Source organism: Montipora foliosa, chromosome 14 (genome assembly GCF_036669935.1).
Source record: "Montipora foliosa isolate CH-2021 chromosome 14, ASM3666993v2, whole genome shotgun sequence".
In the NCBI taxonomy this organism is placed as follows: Eukaryota; Metazoa; Cnidaria; class Anthozoa; order Scleractinia; family Acroporidae; genus Montipora; species Montipora foliosa.
Window position 1 is genome coordinate 17,904,860 of NC_090882.1, and position 14,700 is coordinate 17,919,559.

The following is a 14,700-nucleotide window of genomic DNA, read 5'->3' on the forward strand; positions in this document are numbered from 1 at the left end:
CACAACTGCTGGTCGTAAGGATTCGTCAGTCCATTTTAAAATGGCGGTCAATATGTTTAGAAAGCGTGGGAAGATTTCTGCAAATTCTTTGTCAGTCTTCTTCAGGATAGGCTCAATTCCCTTCTCGACCATTTCTGTTTAATATTAGTACCTAAACAGTTCTTTTTGTAGGTGGAAGTATGAAGGGTTCAAGATGATTTGCTCGATTTCAGAGCCGAGATCAGAGAATGCTGCCTGTTAAAGTGCTTGGACGAAGATGTTCTTCTTCATTTATCAAGGCCGGGGTCAGTCTTCTGAAGAGCCAAAAACGTAAGAACATTTCATTGATACTGGGGGCTTAAAGAAACATTTCCGGGACCGCGTGATTAAATGATGTAATATTCCGTGACATAAATGATATTACGTGACTTCGTGACCGAAAAAAGATTGGTCCATTCGATCAACGTGCCTCAAGCTAGTTTCAGCAAATTCGAAGAGACAGTATATTCCATTAGAAGGATTGACTCTGTCACACTGCTTCACGTTAAGGCAATGTTGTAGTACCATATTGAAGGAGAACGGAAGGTAAAAATGGAAGGTAAAACAGATGTTTTGAAATCTACTTGAAAGCATAGCACAAAGTGTGTTTTGAACATAGCAATCAATATATCCGCCTTGGCCGCCATTTTCCGGGTGTTCTATGTGCAAAAAATATCTCCAAACGGCCATCTTGAAGGCTTGGAGTTGAGACACTCAGTCACTGTCGATAACCATACAATGCTTGTCATTCACAAGTCAGCGCATCCTCAACCCCTCTTCCCCCCAAGCAAAGTTGTTTCCATTTCCACTTGGCACTTAAACTAAAGGGTATCAACATTGCAAAAGGGTGGGAGGGGGGGGGAGGGAGGGGCATTGGGGCTTTCCTTATGAGCTGGAAGAGGGGTTTTAGGAAGAAGAGGTGAATTCAATTCAGTATCTCAGCGTTTTTGCAATTGCTTGTCTAGTTGTTTTACCTCGGTATGGCCGGGTTGTCTATTTGTTTTTTGGGGTGAGACCTTGCATAATTGACAGTTGTATTGTAAGCTTTGAAGATAACTTTGTTTAGTTCGGGTAGGTTTGCGTAGCGAGGAATGGTGTTTGAAAATGTGTCTTTTTGAGGTATGCTGAAATTGCCATAATTGGCAATCATTTTGGACGTAATTGGGTGTTGACCTCTTGTGCACTACAGGCAGTCATTAACACAATTTCTGACGGCAATAAACACAGTTTTGGGTTGGTGTGATGTCAAATGTGGTGTTGAAAGTGTTGTAGCTGAAATATGACACTCTCAATATCATGACATAAGAAAGTCACCAAAGCAACAGGAGAACTATTTAGAGACACCCTCTATTTGTGTTATTTGTGTTTGAACGCTTATATCTCACAAACAAGCTCAGTGACCTCCAATTTTTATTTCTGGAAAGTAACCTCCAGGCTAAGGTGAAACTGCAAGGTTAAAAAATTCTCTGGAGCGGGTTTAGAGCCACCTTAACTTTTCCACTGGTAATGCGCCAATCAAATCAAATCGAAACTTCCCCCCTCCCCCGGGAAAACCCCTGGTATTTGACTATTTTCTGTGCCCAGGTGTGGGGAATTTGACCTTTGCCTGGCTGGGTGGGGAAAATTGAACCAGAAGTGTCAGGTTTCAAATGATTTTTTTTCGGGCGCTGAAGTCGCAAACAGCTTTCAACTGTTTGGACGAGATGGAAGAGTTTAAAGGAAGAGATATAGCATTTGTGAGGGACTGGCTTACTACAAATGCCTTCAAGAGTTGTCTTCAATGGAATTTTGGCTCCTGAATTCGTCTTTGTCATGTTACACAGTGAAAACAATATGGTACATTTTCACAACCCCATGTACGTTTCTGTTAGAGGTATTCAACGGACACTGAACAATTTAAAATACATACAGTGGTAAACGCTCTAGGCTCTGTTGTTGATAAGTGTACAGTACCCTCGTTAAACAGCCTTTGCCATGTTTCGGAGTTAGAGCAGCTTATACTTGCTTATTGACATTTTCCGAATTAATTAATTCAATTTCAAGTCACTTTTAATAGTTTTAATGTTAAAGTTGTGTTTTTGTACTTGTTCAAGTCTGGTAAAAACGGTATCATCGTATAAAGGTCACGAAACGTGGGTCGTCATGTTTATACACAAGCTTTATTAAAGAAGACAGAAGTCAACTAAAATTGTTCTTAGTAGGGTTTATCAGACAAATCCGGCGATAGGCTAGGGCATTTGAACACCATTTTGGCCCGAGGGTAGGGCATTTGAACACCATTTTGGCTCGAGGGTAGGGCATTTGAACACCATTTTGACCCGAGGGTCGGGAATTTGAACGATTTAATCTTCAAAAGTTCAAATGCCCGGAATTCTTCAAGTCTTCATATGTAAAGCAGAACTAATTACCATCACAAAAACTTTGCACTTGGACTCGCTTTGAAGATGAGGCAGACATGAACTCGGAAATGGCCTATTCCTGCAGTTCTAAATCCGCTGCACATATTTTAAAAATATTTTCGCACAGTTTCAACTTAACCTGCTTATCATTTCCAGCAATAAAATTTTTTTTTGAAGAAACGAATTTGAAGAAAAAATATAGGGTGTCTTTTACTGTAGATGTGATGAAACTGGTTTGAGTCATCTTAAACCTGGAAAGTTTTGTCGTTTACCAGGGCCATAATAGAGGCCCCCTTTAAAAACAAAATAAAAGAGATTTTGTAACCCTAATATTAAATTTCAGCCTAACATGTTAACCTTTAGGTGAACCGTATTTCAAGCCGGTGCTAATCGTGGTGAAAATATGAGAGACGAAACTGAAAAAGAAACGAGATAGGTAAAGTATATTTTTATACGAGATTCATTTCAAGTTATTGATGAAATTTTCATCTTTCAGGTTTGTTTCTAATGCGTTCCTTTGGAGACATGTCCCATCAGTCGTTCTGGAATACTTTTTATGCGAATCGTCAAGGCGGTAAGCGCTTTGATTGGTTCGTGCATTTTGAAGATGTCGCAGCTTATCTTGAACCACATCTTCCTATTCTTCGCGCAGATGACTTTCTGAGAATACTGGATATTGGTTGTGGTACCTCAGACTTTAGCTGGGAACTTTTTGAACACTTGAACCGGAAATGCCGTGTCGATTGCGTTGACTTTTCATTCGAGGCAATAAAAGCGATGGAAAAATTCATCGATAAACACGGAATCTCGGCCAAGATGATCACAGATCCCATGGAGAGTATGCTGCACCCCTGCGATTTTACGGGATTCGCTTGTCACCAAGCTGATGTAAAGAATTTACCCTTTCACGATGGGACGTTTGCGTTGGTTCTTGACAAAGGTACCTCTGATGCTGTGCTGAAGGGGCCCAGTGGAGAAATCGCCTTCGGAGAGGTGGTGAAAGAAGCTTTGCGTGTACTACGACCCAACGGAAAACTCATTCAGTTTACAGATGAACCTCCTGAACTACGGCTAAATCTTTTCGAGAAAGGGAAGCATCAAATGCTTCAACGTAACGACAAAGAGAATTGTGAGGCGGTTTGGGTTTGGCGTGAACTAGAAGTTCGTTCAGGCTTCCAACATTTTATGTATGTCGTCCACAAGGTGACTTCCGCTTCTAAGTACTGAGCATCATGTAACCTTAATCAGAACTTCATAGCCTAATGAAGCCGGGCTTGCTAACAGCAAGCAGTCGAGACGTTGCTTTGCATATCTCAAGGGAATACATAGTGAGACAAAGGATTGCATCACAGCATTGCTTTTTTGTTTTGACAATCATGAGGGGAAAAAAAGGAACTGTCCTTTGCCATCCTACGCTAAAGAAATCCACTTTTCCAAGGAATTGTCTTTGTTGCAACGGCAAGGTACTCATTTCTTTGTGAGCTGGAGAAACTGGAGAAATACTCCCCCTTATCGTTGTCTTCAAATCATCATCATTATCATTGTCAATTTCACGGTCTTTGTCTCCGTCTTCTTCACCGTCTTCTCGTTATTCGTCATCTTGTTCGTGGTCGTCCATATGGTCACATTTTCATGATCAACGCCTACTAATTGGCACGCACACACAAGAAAGAGAAAGGGAAAATGCAAGATGAACACAACGATCTGAGGTTTTTGATTTCGTCGCTCATTGAAATTGGGCTCGTGGCACCCTAATTACAAAACGGGCGAGTACAACGCTCAAAAACCAATCCAAAAGCAAACAGTTTTGGTATCCGGCTCTTAAGTACCCCCCCGCCCCACCTTTCTCGCGTCCCCTAAAAATAAAACACTTTGGTCTGAAATGTGAATCAAGGTGAATGCCATGATCAGTTGAGACGGAAGTGAACGGTGCGGTTGTCACGTGAACAAGACGTGATACTCTGACAGAAGGTGATAGGTCAATATTCTTCTCAGTTCTTTTCTGCTTTCATGACAACGCGCGCACGTGAAAATTGTTGGTATCGCACGTGCTTCCGGTTCGAAGTTGTCTTGCTTAGTTCGTGAGAGAGAAAATATCGTTGGGAGTCAAACCGGAGTGTAAACGTTTGTATTTTGCCTTGCGATTGAGATTTCCATTCAAACTTTTCATTTGAATGATACTTCTTAGGGTTTCATTTAGAGCTAACGAAACTTAAACTTTTGAACGGATATGGCACGTTCATACATGTAGGCCGTTGACCCTCTTTGGATTTAAGTGAACCCGACGTGAAGGGCGTTAAATCGTGCACTCTTCACTTAAGATGCAACTAAAAGTTTGTTTTTCCTCGAGGAACCATAAGAAGGACGTTACGTCCGTTACTCTAAATATTTTTAACGGCCTAGCATAGAATTTTCTCTGAGACTAAGTACTTTTAACAGAAAAAAGCTCTTGTTACATTTCGCGTGTTGAAAATATACTCCACCCTTCTTTAGTCCAACCCCTGTTGTGAGAAAGGCAGGATAACTTTATCCTTTATGATCTTTCGTTGTTTTTGCCGTGATTCTTTTTTTGATGAAGCACAGAAAAACAGCCATCGACAATGGTATGTAAAAACTGGGTTCCCGATTAAAATTTGAAGATTGCTCGTAAATTAATTGCGAAGCATCTTGTAACCTGTTAAAAAATTTGGAAACCTTTGCCAAATTGCCGGTTAACAAATTTTATTATTTGTGAAGTTAATAAATCGCAGCGCCTCTTGTTGAAGGAGATTGTGGAGGAAGGAGGTTTTATTTCATTTCACGCGTTTTAATGTGAGGCGGTCTTTAAAAAAATCTGAAGAGTTTTGGTTTATTTGTATGTTTCCATTCACTTGAAGTAAAATCAATGTTCTTTTGTTTATCTTGGTAATTTAATTTACAGTTTTTATTGATCTAAGGGAGAGCCTCTAGCTGTCAGTGGCTAAAAATTGAGACTTTATCAAAACACAATGATTAGATTTTCATGGTTACGGCACATTTTGTGATTTTTGCCCTATTTATGGGGTCAAATCTTAGGTCGCCATGGTTGAAAAAGCTCCTTAAGAACTATTCAGAATTCAGAGAAAAAACCTTATTGGCTGCGGAGAGTTTTACACCTTTTTACGAATTGGGTTAAATTTACTTAAGCTAGAATGATCAACACTATTACAGGCCGTGTTTTTGGAGCCCCCTAACGCGACCTAAAGGAAAACCGACCAGAATAGTAGGCTGGTCATTTGACAAAGACATAAAAACCGTAAAAGTATAGGGGTTTGACGAGAAAAACATACCAGGCTGAACGAAAAAGGAGAGCAGAACTAAAGGAACAAATTGGGGGTAGAATGCTTTACACCTGGCGCTTTCGCCAACTGTTCTTTGTTGCCATATTATCTCTGTTTTCCGTCAAAGGACTTGCTGATGGATTAAGGTAACTGATACACACACCAAAAAAACCTTCAGTGTTAGAGAGGATTTAGTAGTACTGCATGTACTGATTTTATTAGATTTAACGTACAAGAAATGCGAATTGAATCTACTCAAAGTTGAAATTTTGCAGTGAGATTGTTGTCTAACGAGGCAAACTAGCCCAATCCCGGTGAAAGCAAGCACTTTGGAGGTTGAAAAACAGAGTCTAAGAGGAAATATAGTGATACTAGCTGTACAATTTTGGTAGACCGACAACACGTCTGAAATTTTTTATGGATATTGTCAAATTCGACTCAGTTTTTCGCTTGTTTGAAACATTCTTCATTTTTTGCAATTTCGTTTAAAAAGTAATATAAAGTTCTGTGAACTTTCAAAAATGAAAAAAGAAAAAGCTAGTGACTCAATTGCCGTTATCAAATTTCTAACAATAGAGAGATAAATCATCAAGTTTTGTTTTTTTATTTGGTGTTCCCGTGTCTATATTTCACCCAGTGAAGTCTGCGTTTTCTAATTTTTTTTCTTGTCCTCCAAAACACTTTGAGAAAGAGATGAGTTCGGATCATCAGAGGGACCGAAAAACAAAGAGGAAATTCAGTTTCCTCTCCACGGTTTTTCGCTTACAGTGTGGAACAGAGCAACCGACCATTCGTGGAACGCCGATGTGCATCATACTTTATGCAAGTTGTATTTATTGCACGTTCCAAACAAATTGTGTAACAATTCTTTTCTAGATATGAATCACCAGAAACGTTTGAAACCGAAGTTGACCGTCTGAATGGCTTAGAAAGAAGCCAGAAATCTTTCCGAACGTGTGAGTATCATAATGTAGAAGTCCTTTTCATCCCACACAGCCTACTTATATTACAGATGACACTTAAGCCTGAAGGCGAGTCTATCGCCTCAGGAGTATGCCATGGTTTTAGTGAAGATAAGGTCTTTTGCCTTATACAGTTTTAAGTATCTTTTGGACAATGAACTGCCGTTTTCCTTGTGCGTTTTATGTATGGAACTAGACTTTCCTTTGTCGTGTTTTTTAAAGATTGTATTGTCTTTTTAGGTATACAATGTTTCAGTGTACTGGCAAGGAGTATTTCTCTTAATCGTATTTTCGTTGACGTCATGCATCAGTGTATGAGCTTAACCGACAACATTTCACCCCTTACTTTGCATGGATATTTCCATCTTCAAGTAGTCGCGTTCTTGTTTAAACTGTGCTCCTGGGAGCACCCAAAAGGGGTGCGATTCCTGTTTTAAAAAATTGAATGAGACACCTGTTTTCCTTCTCTTAGCATATGTCCTAATCATTTAAAAGCACGTTTTCGTCTGCACCAGTTTACTTAACACCTTTTCGCCTTACAGTGTCCAGGAAATTTTTTGCGTGCTATTGGATCTTACCAATACTCGTTCAAGTGTGCAAATTTATTTTTCGTAATGAAAATGGAACTATTGGTTGAGAATTTTCAGTTCAGTTCTTTAGTTAGGTGTTGAATAGAGAACTTCATATTTGAGATTTCAGAAATGTAGGCGTCGCATTGTCTCAGAATCCATTTGGATTTAAAAGCAAACACTTAAGAGTTGATTGGCACCTTGAGTAATTTTGAGATTGAAACAATTTGCTTGTTTACTTTTCTGTTGATTTAAGAATGTTGGGTTTTTTTCCCACAGACTAAGCGCTTCGCAACTTAACGAAATGCTCATCTTCATTTGATTTTAATCCTTTTTTTTGTGGAAATGCTTGGTTCCCGCACTCAATGTTAAAATATTCAGCAACCGAAATTTCGAGCGTATTCGGTCATATTAACGTTTAAATGGCAAATAATATCCCGTAAAGGAAGATTAAATTCTTTCTATTGAAGAGAGGGCTGCATAGCAACAAGTTACCATGGGCTATCAAATGACGCCTGGGCAAATCGACACGTGACCGCAACACTTAAATTTGCTCTACGAAGGAAGTCATTTTTGGGGGAAGTGTTTAATAAGAGTCTTTGACTACGCACGTGTTCCTGTGTTCGCTTATTAGTTGCTAATTTCCTTTTCCTTATTTAAAGAGACAAAAATTAAAATCCTGAAGTCTCTTCTTTCCTCACTTGCCGATTATAGACGATTGAGAGACAACAGTATAACAAAAGTGAGTAATTAAATTGATTGGTGCCCATAAAATCTCTAGGTGTTTAGAAAAGAAAAAAGCAGTTTACTGTCACTGAATACAGCGTTGGATGCGAATTATCCTTTTTGTCTCGCGCTTTGTCAAATCATGTTCCAATGATCAAACCGGTTATTTTAGCCGCATTCCATTGATCTTTTGCTAACGGTTTCCACGCGTCGGTCGAGGACTGAACTTGCGCTTCCGCCTTTAGTGTAATTATTTTTCTTCCTTTTGTTCCAGACTACGACTTAGCACCGTCAAGACGTTCAAGCAGTCGGCGTGATTTCGGTATCCAAAATGACGGCAGTGTTTGCTCGCCATCTTGTGTCCATGGATTGTGTGTAAATAACTCGTGTCAATGTTCTGATGGCTGGGATGGAATAGACTGTGCTCAAAGTAAGTTGGCATGTCATGCTGTTGCCGTATACCTCCACCTTGATTAGAGGCTATGATGACCCATCCTCTTAAATGTTAAAAAAAAAAAAGGAAATGCTTTGTTTATAGTGGAAGTGCACTTAGCTATCAAGCTGGTTTACAGGCACTCAACTTTTAACAATGTGAAAGAAACAATTTAAACTCAACAGAAATATTATTAAGAACCCCAACTGGCAGGAGGGAACCAGTTGGCTATTTACAAAGCGTGGTAGAGTTGAATCCGGGACAACCGGAAACAAATCCAAACCGGAAACAAATCCAAACCAGAGTTTGAACTCGGAGCAGCCGCAAACCCAACACCGTATCTGTTGTACCACACTGCCTCCTCACATGTGTTTTTGTCATTTTATAGAAAAGTGTGCTCGCCCGTGTCTGAACCAAGGAGTTTGCCGAAATGGAGTGTGTGATTGCACTGTAGACTGGGAAGGAGAATACTGTCAAACGCGTGAGTGAAAAAAAAATCACATCGCTCCCCTTGGATTCGTTTGTGATTAATCTGAACTGGGGTCATAACGCAGCCATTATAACGGGTTATAGGGACCATTTAGAGGAGAGGTTCACTCCAAAATGACAATCCTATTTTGGTCCATTGACAGAAAGTTCATGAAGAGATCAGCTTTTAACCAAAATTTCAATCTTGAAATAGCTTTCTAACCTTGTGAAATCCTTGTTAAAAATACACATGAAGGCCGCCATCTTGGATTATACGTGACGTCATTGAGCTCATCTCGGATAAGGACGATAAGCCGGAGGTCCCGTCTCACAAATAACTTCCATGTTCATTAGTTCCCTGTGGGACGTTAAAGAACCCACACACTATTCGAGAATAGTAAGGGAGTTGTGGCTGTCCTCTGTGTGTATACGGGTGGGTGGGTATAGCAGGTCCACATCAGCTGAAGAGCTGCCAAAACTTCAACCTGCTCAAACAAATAAATAACAACAACAACAACAATAATAATCTGATCCCTTTTCTCTCGGAAATGTGAACAACATGAACGATGTTTCGTCCGTCTGACCTATTTGAGCAATTTATGTTGCTGAACAAAAAGGCATGACTGGAATGCGAAGAGGAATCCCGACAGCCTTGTGTGTTCAAGCTTCCCGCAAAACTTCAGGTTGAACTCAATGACGTCACGTATAATCCAAGATGGTGGCCTGTTCTCCTCATGAAAATTCTATTAATGGATCAAAAAGGGATGGTCATTTTGGAGTGAACTTCTTTAAAAAAAACACCCAAAAAGTGAATGGACCTTAGGGCTGAGAACAAAAGAATCGAATAGCATAGAGGATGAAGTAGTATTATTGGAGAATTATTATTAAAGGCGTTCGACTTTGCATGTTCACAATGGGAAGGAAATAAACTTTATGTTCTTCTATCAAGGCTTTTTCGAAGTTTCAAGCATATGTCAACGTACCTTTACTCTTGTCCATGTCTGTAAGTCTGTTAGTCACGCAGTCAGTCAATCAGTCATTAGGTCACTCAATCATTCTGCCAGTTAGTCTCACTGAAAGCCATCAGTCAGTTAGTCACTCAGTCAGACAATGATTCAATCAATCATCAGTCAGTTAGTCATTCTGTTACTCACTCAATCATTCATTCAGTCAGTCAGTCACGTTTCTCACTCAGTAAGTCAGTGAGTCAGTCACATGGAAGGGTGACGTTTTTTCAAACGTTGGCCGTGTAGCACTTATGTCTCAACAGACTTAACTATTAGAGTGTAATGTAAAGTGCTAGCTACCCATATGAACCATGTGAGCGTTAGCTCTACTAATGGAACTGATGGGCCCACACAAGGACAGAGAAAAACTCTGACCAGGGTGAGAATTGAACCTACGACCTTCGGCTTGGATCACCGATGCTCTTCCGACTGAGCTACAAGGTCAGACGGGAGCAGGTCGTGGGAATTTAATATGTTCATGTCACGGCAATGAACATGTACAAGTACAAGGAAGGGTTACGTTTTTGCTAACGTTCGCCGTGTAGCACTTATATTTCAACAGACTTAACTATTAGAGTGTAATGTGAAGTGCTAGTTTTCTACCCATAAGAACCATATGAGCGTTAGCCCTACTAATGGAAATGGGCCCACACAAGGACAGAGCGGTGATCTAACCCGAAGGTCGTGGGTTCAATTCCCACCCTGGTCAGAGTGGGAATTGAACCCACGACCTTCGGGTTAGATCACCGTTGCTCAATTCCCAATTCCTACCCTGGTCAGAGCTTTTCTCTATTCTTGTGAGTCGGTGTCTTGTGTGAGTCGGTGCCGCATTCACGTTGGACGGGTATCTTTTTCACAAATGTCCTCGGTTACAGACACAAATTAACATGTTATGTCCTTCTTTGTTTTTTTGTCAGGTGTATGCGCAAAACAATGTCAAAATGGAGCGACCTGCGTCAACAACACCTGCGTGTGTGCCAATGGCTGGGCAGGAGACCTCTGCGACAGAGGTGAGTTCTTATACCGAAATAATAAAACAATAAACAAAATCTAGGAGCTCTATCTGGGAAATAAAAATAAGGATCTGAATTAGTTTCTTTCCCCTGGTGGCGAGATGGTGCCTTTTGTCGTTGACTAAATGTTAATGCATCGAAAGTGTTCCTTTACAAAAAACGGTGGAAAATTCGAAGCCCAAGCCGAGCATTTAACCTTTTGAACAACCCTCACTTTCCAACAACTGTCACTTTGTATTCTTGAGTACACTTTGAGGACTTTGTTTGGTTTACTTTGTCGGCAGCTATTTGCGTTCCTTACTGCAAAAATGGGGGGACCTGCTCAAGACCGGATACATGCGGGTGCACAGCCGGGTACACCGGTTCACAATGCGAAGTGGGTAAGTGAGAGAATACGAAAAACAAAAACAAAACAAAAAAACACCCATTGCTTGGTAGCTTTCATTTAAATGGTCACGCCTTAGGTTCATTTATCCTCGGATTTAACTGTTTCTAGAACCGCATTGTGTCACAGGATATCACGTGATCGGTCGCCATTACTTCGGCACACCAACATAGCAGACGTTTCTTTGTTTAGTAACACAACATGGTAGTGACGTCAGATCAAGTACGATCGGCTCAGTGGCTTTCATTTGAATGGTCAAACTTAACGTTGTTTCACAGTCTGAAAAGTTTGAATTCGTTTGTGCAGCATAATGAGCAGCTTATTGGTGAAGATACGGCTCACTAATCTAGTATCAGGTGAAAACTCGAGATATATAGAGTGACTTTCATATGACCTTGAAAAATAAACGTAAAAAGAGAACGCACACAAAAATGCAAAACATCTTATTGGCTTATTGAACAAAAACAAACGAGCGCGAATTTTCATTGGCTTAGCGAACGCGGATGCAAACAACGTCATCTCTCCATGGAACTTTCTGGAAAGTTTCGCTTTGACGTCATTTGAAATGCAGTAATGTGATTGGGCAATCGAACTATTTCCTGTCCATATTAGGAGTTTCTTTGGGAATAAGGAGAAGCTTTGTTTGAATCTTGCCAAACATTGGTCCGTGAAACAAATTGCGAACACTTTTTCAAGGTCATACGAAAGTGGCCCTAATCGTGACGAATTCCACATAACAGTCTTTCAGCAAAAGCCCGATGGAGCCCGGAGCTTTTGTTAAGTGGCCCAACTTAATCCTTTGAGCGTCGAAGGGGCCTAATTGACAAGTAAAATCGTCTGGCGTTAGACAGAGTAACATCTTGAACGGTCACTTGCGAAAAGATTGATATCACACTATTTGTTTGTTCTTTACAGCAATTTGTTCGCCTCATTGTGGTGTTGGTGGAATTTGTGAGTATAACAACACCGTGCAATCTCTAATCTGCTCGTGCAAACAAGGGTTTAGCGGTGCTGGATGCAATATTGGTAGGATTTATTTCTTTTTCTTTTGTTTATATGTTTCCCATCTCATCCTCTAACCTTTCTTTGTTGTGCGTTTCTTTTTGCTTTTTTGTCTTTTTTTCGTACGACTCGCTTCTTAGCCAACCCACATTTTTACGAATCACGCGAAATAGAAGGAAACATAATTTCAACCAGAGTTAGGTGATTGGAAAAGACCAAATGCTATGCCTATGCTCTTCTGAATTATTTATTGTGAAATATGGTTTGAAGACATTTTACACTGCTTGGAAAGAGGTGGGACTGGGAGGGATAGGAGGCTTATATATAGTGGTAGATGTGTTGTAACGTACTCTCCACTCCGTCCTTACAAGTTGAGTACAAGACGTGCGCATGTGTAGAATAACGTCAGTACGCGGAGTGAAGATCAATGAGTGTGGTTAAGTCCGTTTATTATATAAACACCAACAAATACCAGGTGAGCTTTTGCGCGAAAACGTGATACCTTCACATGTGAAAAGATCTCCGTTGTTATGGTTACATAATAAATCGCGCCGTTGTTCTACGTTAGGACTACAAAAGTATTAAAGTGAAATGGTTTGGTATTTTATTGGTGTTTATATAATATACAGAACATTACACTCTATTTATTCCATGGAAATCCTTGGTGAATCTGGTATAATACACTAAGAGTGCAATTTAAGGCAATCGTAGTTTACTTCAATCCTTTCCCTGGAGTCTTCACCGAAAAGAGGTTTAATCCAACATCAATTTTCCGTCTTCAGCGAAACCGTGTGAGATGCCTTTCAGTGAGGGTATCAGTGCGGATTATCTTGGCGAAGCATTAGATTCGGTAAATAGAAACATTGGTTTTTACGGCAATGCTGCATCAAGGATGGCATGTATCAAGTACCTCGAGGAAGTCGACAGCAGTTGCTCGTCCAGAAATTCCACTTTTTCGCAATCGGAATGCGAGAAATACTGCGGTAAGTGTCTTCAATATAAGAGATATTTCTACCTTCTTGTGCAGTACTATTTGTGGTCGGTCCTATAACAACAGCAGTGGAGGGTCGTGTGGTGTTTTATCAGTGACCTGCATACCATGCATGATGTCACTCGACAAGCGTGAATGACACTTCGCATGCTCATAAGATGACGTCACACGACATACGTAAGTAAAACTATTCATCTTGCTAGAGAACCGCGCCTATAAAATACTCTTTCTTGTCACCCGGGAAAGACAAGAAAGGTTTGCCCAGATGTGCCAAAAGAAGTGAGGACATTCCTCTTTGGCACTTTGATAATTGCAAGAACTCACGGATAAAACCATTGGGTAATTTTACTGAAAATTGTTAATGTTACGCTAATTATATTGAGGCGAGTACTGACTTACGAAGGTAGGTAAATGAAAAGAAAAGGAAAGGAAAGGAACTTTATTTAAGTGTCTAGTTGTTCAAGCGCTGGAGCACTAATTGGGTACACTATAAAATGAAATTAACAATGAACGCGAATCAAGTCAAATGTTGGTTTTTGACGAGAGAAGAACAGGGGCACCCAACGGGAATATAGTTCAAAACAACTTAAACATAGCATTGTCAAACGTATTTTAGTATTTAAACGGTAGATATAAGCATATTTTTATCCCCTAAAAACTTTTTATCTGTTCGGATTTCCTAGCTGAAAGTCTAGTGATCCGAAAATTATAGGAATTAAAACTTACCTTTCCGAAATTTTCAGCCAGAAAAAAGGCTCCCGAAAATTCTAGCTGACCTTTTTAGGGTAAAAATCCGTTAAAAACGGGCAGTTATACCATTTTTTAGATGTTCGAAATCTTAGTACAGGCAGGCAAGCAAGAAATTTTACAACAAATGTTCCGAAAATTCTAGACATCAAATCGTCTTCCGAACAGATATTTTCCGAAAATTGACATTGGGTGCCCCTTAGGGGAAAACCGGAGTACCCAGAGAAAGACCTCTCAGTGCAGAGTAAAAAACCAACAAACTCAACCCACATATGGCGCCGAGTATGGGAATCGAACCCGGTCCACATTACTGGGAAGCGAGTGCTCTCACCACTGCGCCATCTCTCCTGCTCCAGAAGCTTAGAAGCCAAGAGGCCTATAAGAAAATACCTATTTGAAGCTGTATTATGGACCATGCCTTGCTAAATTTGACGCCGGTAGTTCTATATAACAATTATTCCATGAGCCCGAGTTGGATATGAAGTGATAAAATAACCAACGAGCGCGTAGCGCGAGTTGGTTATAATCACTTCATATCCAACAAGGGCAAATGGAATAATTGTTTTAGTAAATTCTCAAACCGGGTTTTGTCGCCGATTTTTATTTCCACAATTTTACAATGCGTCCGGAAAGAGCATCTTGGTGCACTATTTTCCATATGACGTAAAACTTCGACTATTG

General features: G+C 40.2%; 2 protein-coding genes across 2 annotated transcripts in view; both read left to right on the forward strand.

Moving 5' to 3' along the window:
- Positions 1-24: 24 nt before the first annotated feature.
- LOC137985369 (citrate synthase-lysine N-methyltransferase CSKMT, mitochondrial-like) lies at positions 25-4,642 on the forward strand. Its single transcript, XM_068832956.1, has 2 exons — positions 25-309; positions 2,914-4,642. Exons 1-2 carry the CDS (start codon positions 228-230, stop codon positions 3,642-3,644), a joined length of 813 nt encoding a protein of 270 aa, XP_068689057.1. The 5' UTR covers positions 25-227; the 3' UTR covers positions 3,645-4,642.
- Positions 4,643-4,788: 146 nt separating this feature from the next.
- The window catches only part of LOC137984478 (mucin-19-like), an 89,286-nt gene continuing 79,374 nt past the window's right edge, over positions 4,789-14,700 (forward strand). Inside the window, exons 1-8 of the mRNA XM_068831649.1 lie at positions 4,789-5,862; positions 6,593-6,672; positions 8,248-8,403; positions 8,795-8,887; positions 10,799-10,891; positions 11,179-11,274; positions 12,195-12,305; positions 13,064-13,264. Of these exons, the coding sequence (XP_068687750.1) occupies positions 5,777-5,862; positions 6,593-6,672; positions 8,248-8,403; positions 8,795-8,887; positions 10,799-10,891; positions 11,179-11,274; positions 12,195-12,305; positions 13,064-13,264 (916 nt within the window). The 5' untranslated portion in view covers positions 4,789-5,776. The remainder of the gene's footprint in view (positions 5,863-6,592; positions 6,673-8,247; positions 8,404-8,794; positions 8,888-10,798; positions 10,892-11,178; positions 11,275-12,194; positions 12,306-13,063; positions 13,265-14,700) is intronic.

Excerpts from the sequence above, each read along its gene's own strand:
- LOC137985369 (XM_068832956.1), top strand. The coding sequence starts at position 228 with ATGCTGCCTGTTAAAGTGCTTGGACGAAGATGTTCTTCTTCATTTATC. Across the intron at positions 310-2,913 it reads TCTTCTGAAGAGCCAAAAAC|GTTTGTTTCTAATGCGTTCC; the intron begins GTAAGAACATTT and ends TTCATCTTTCAG.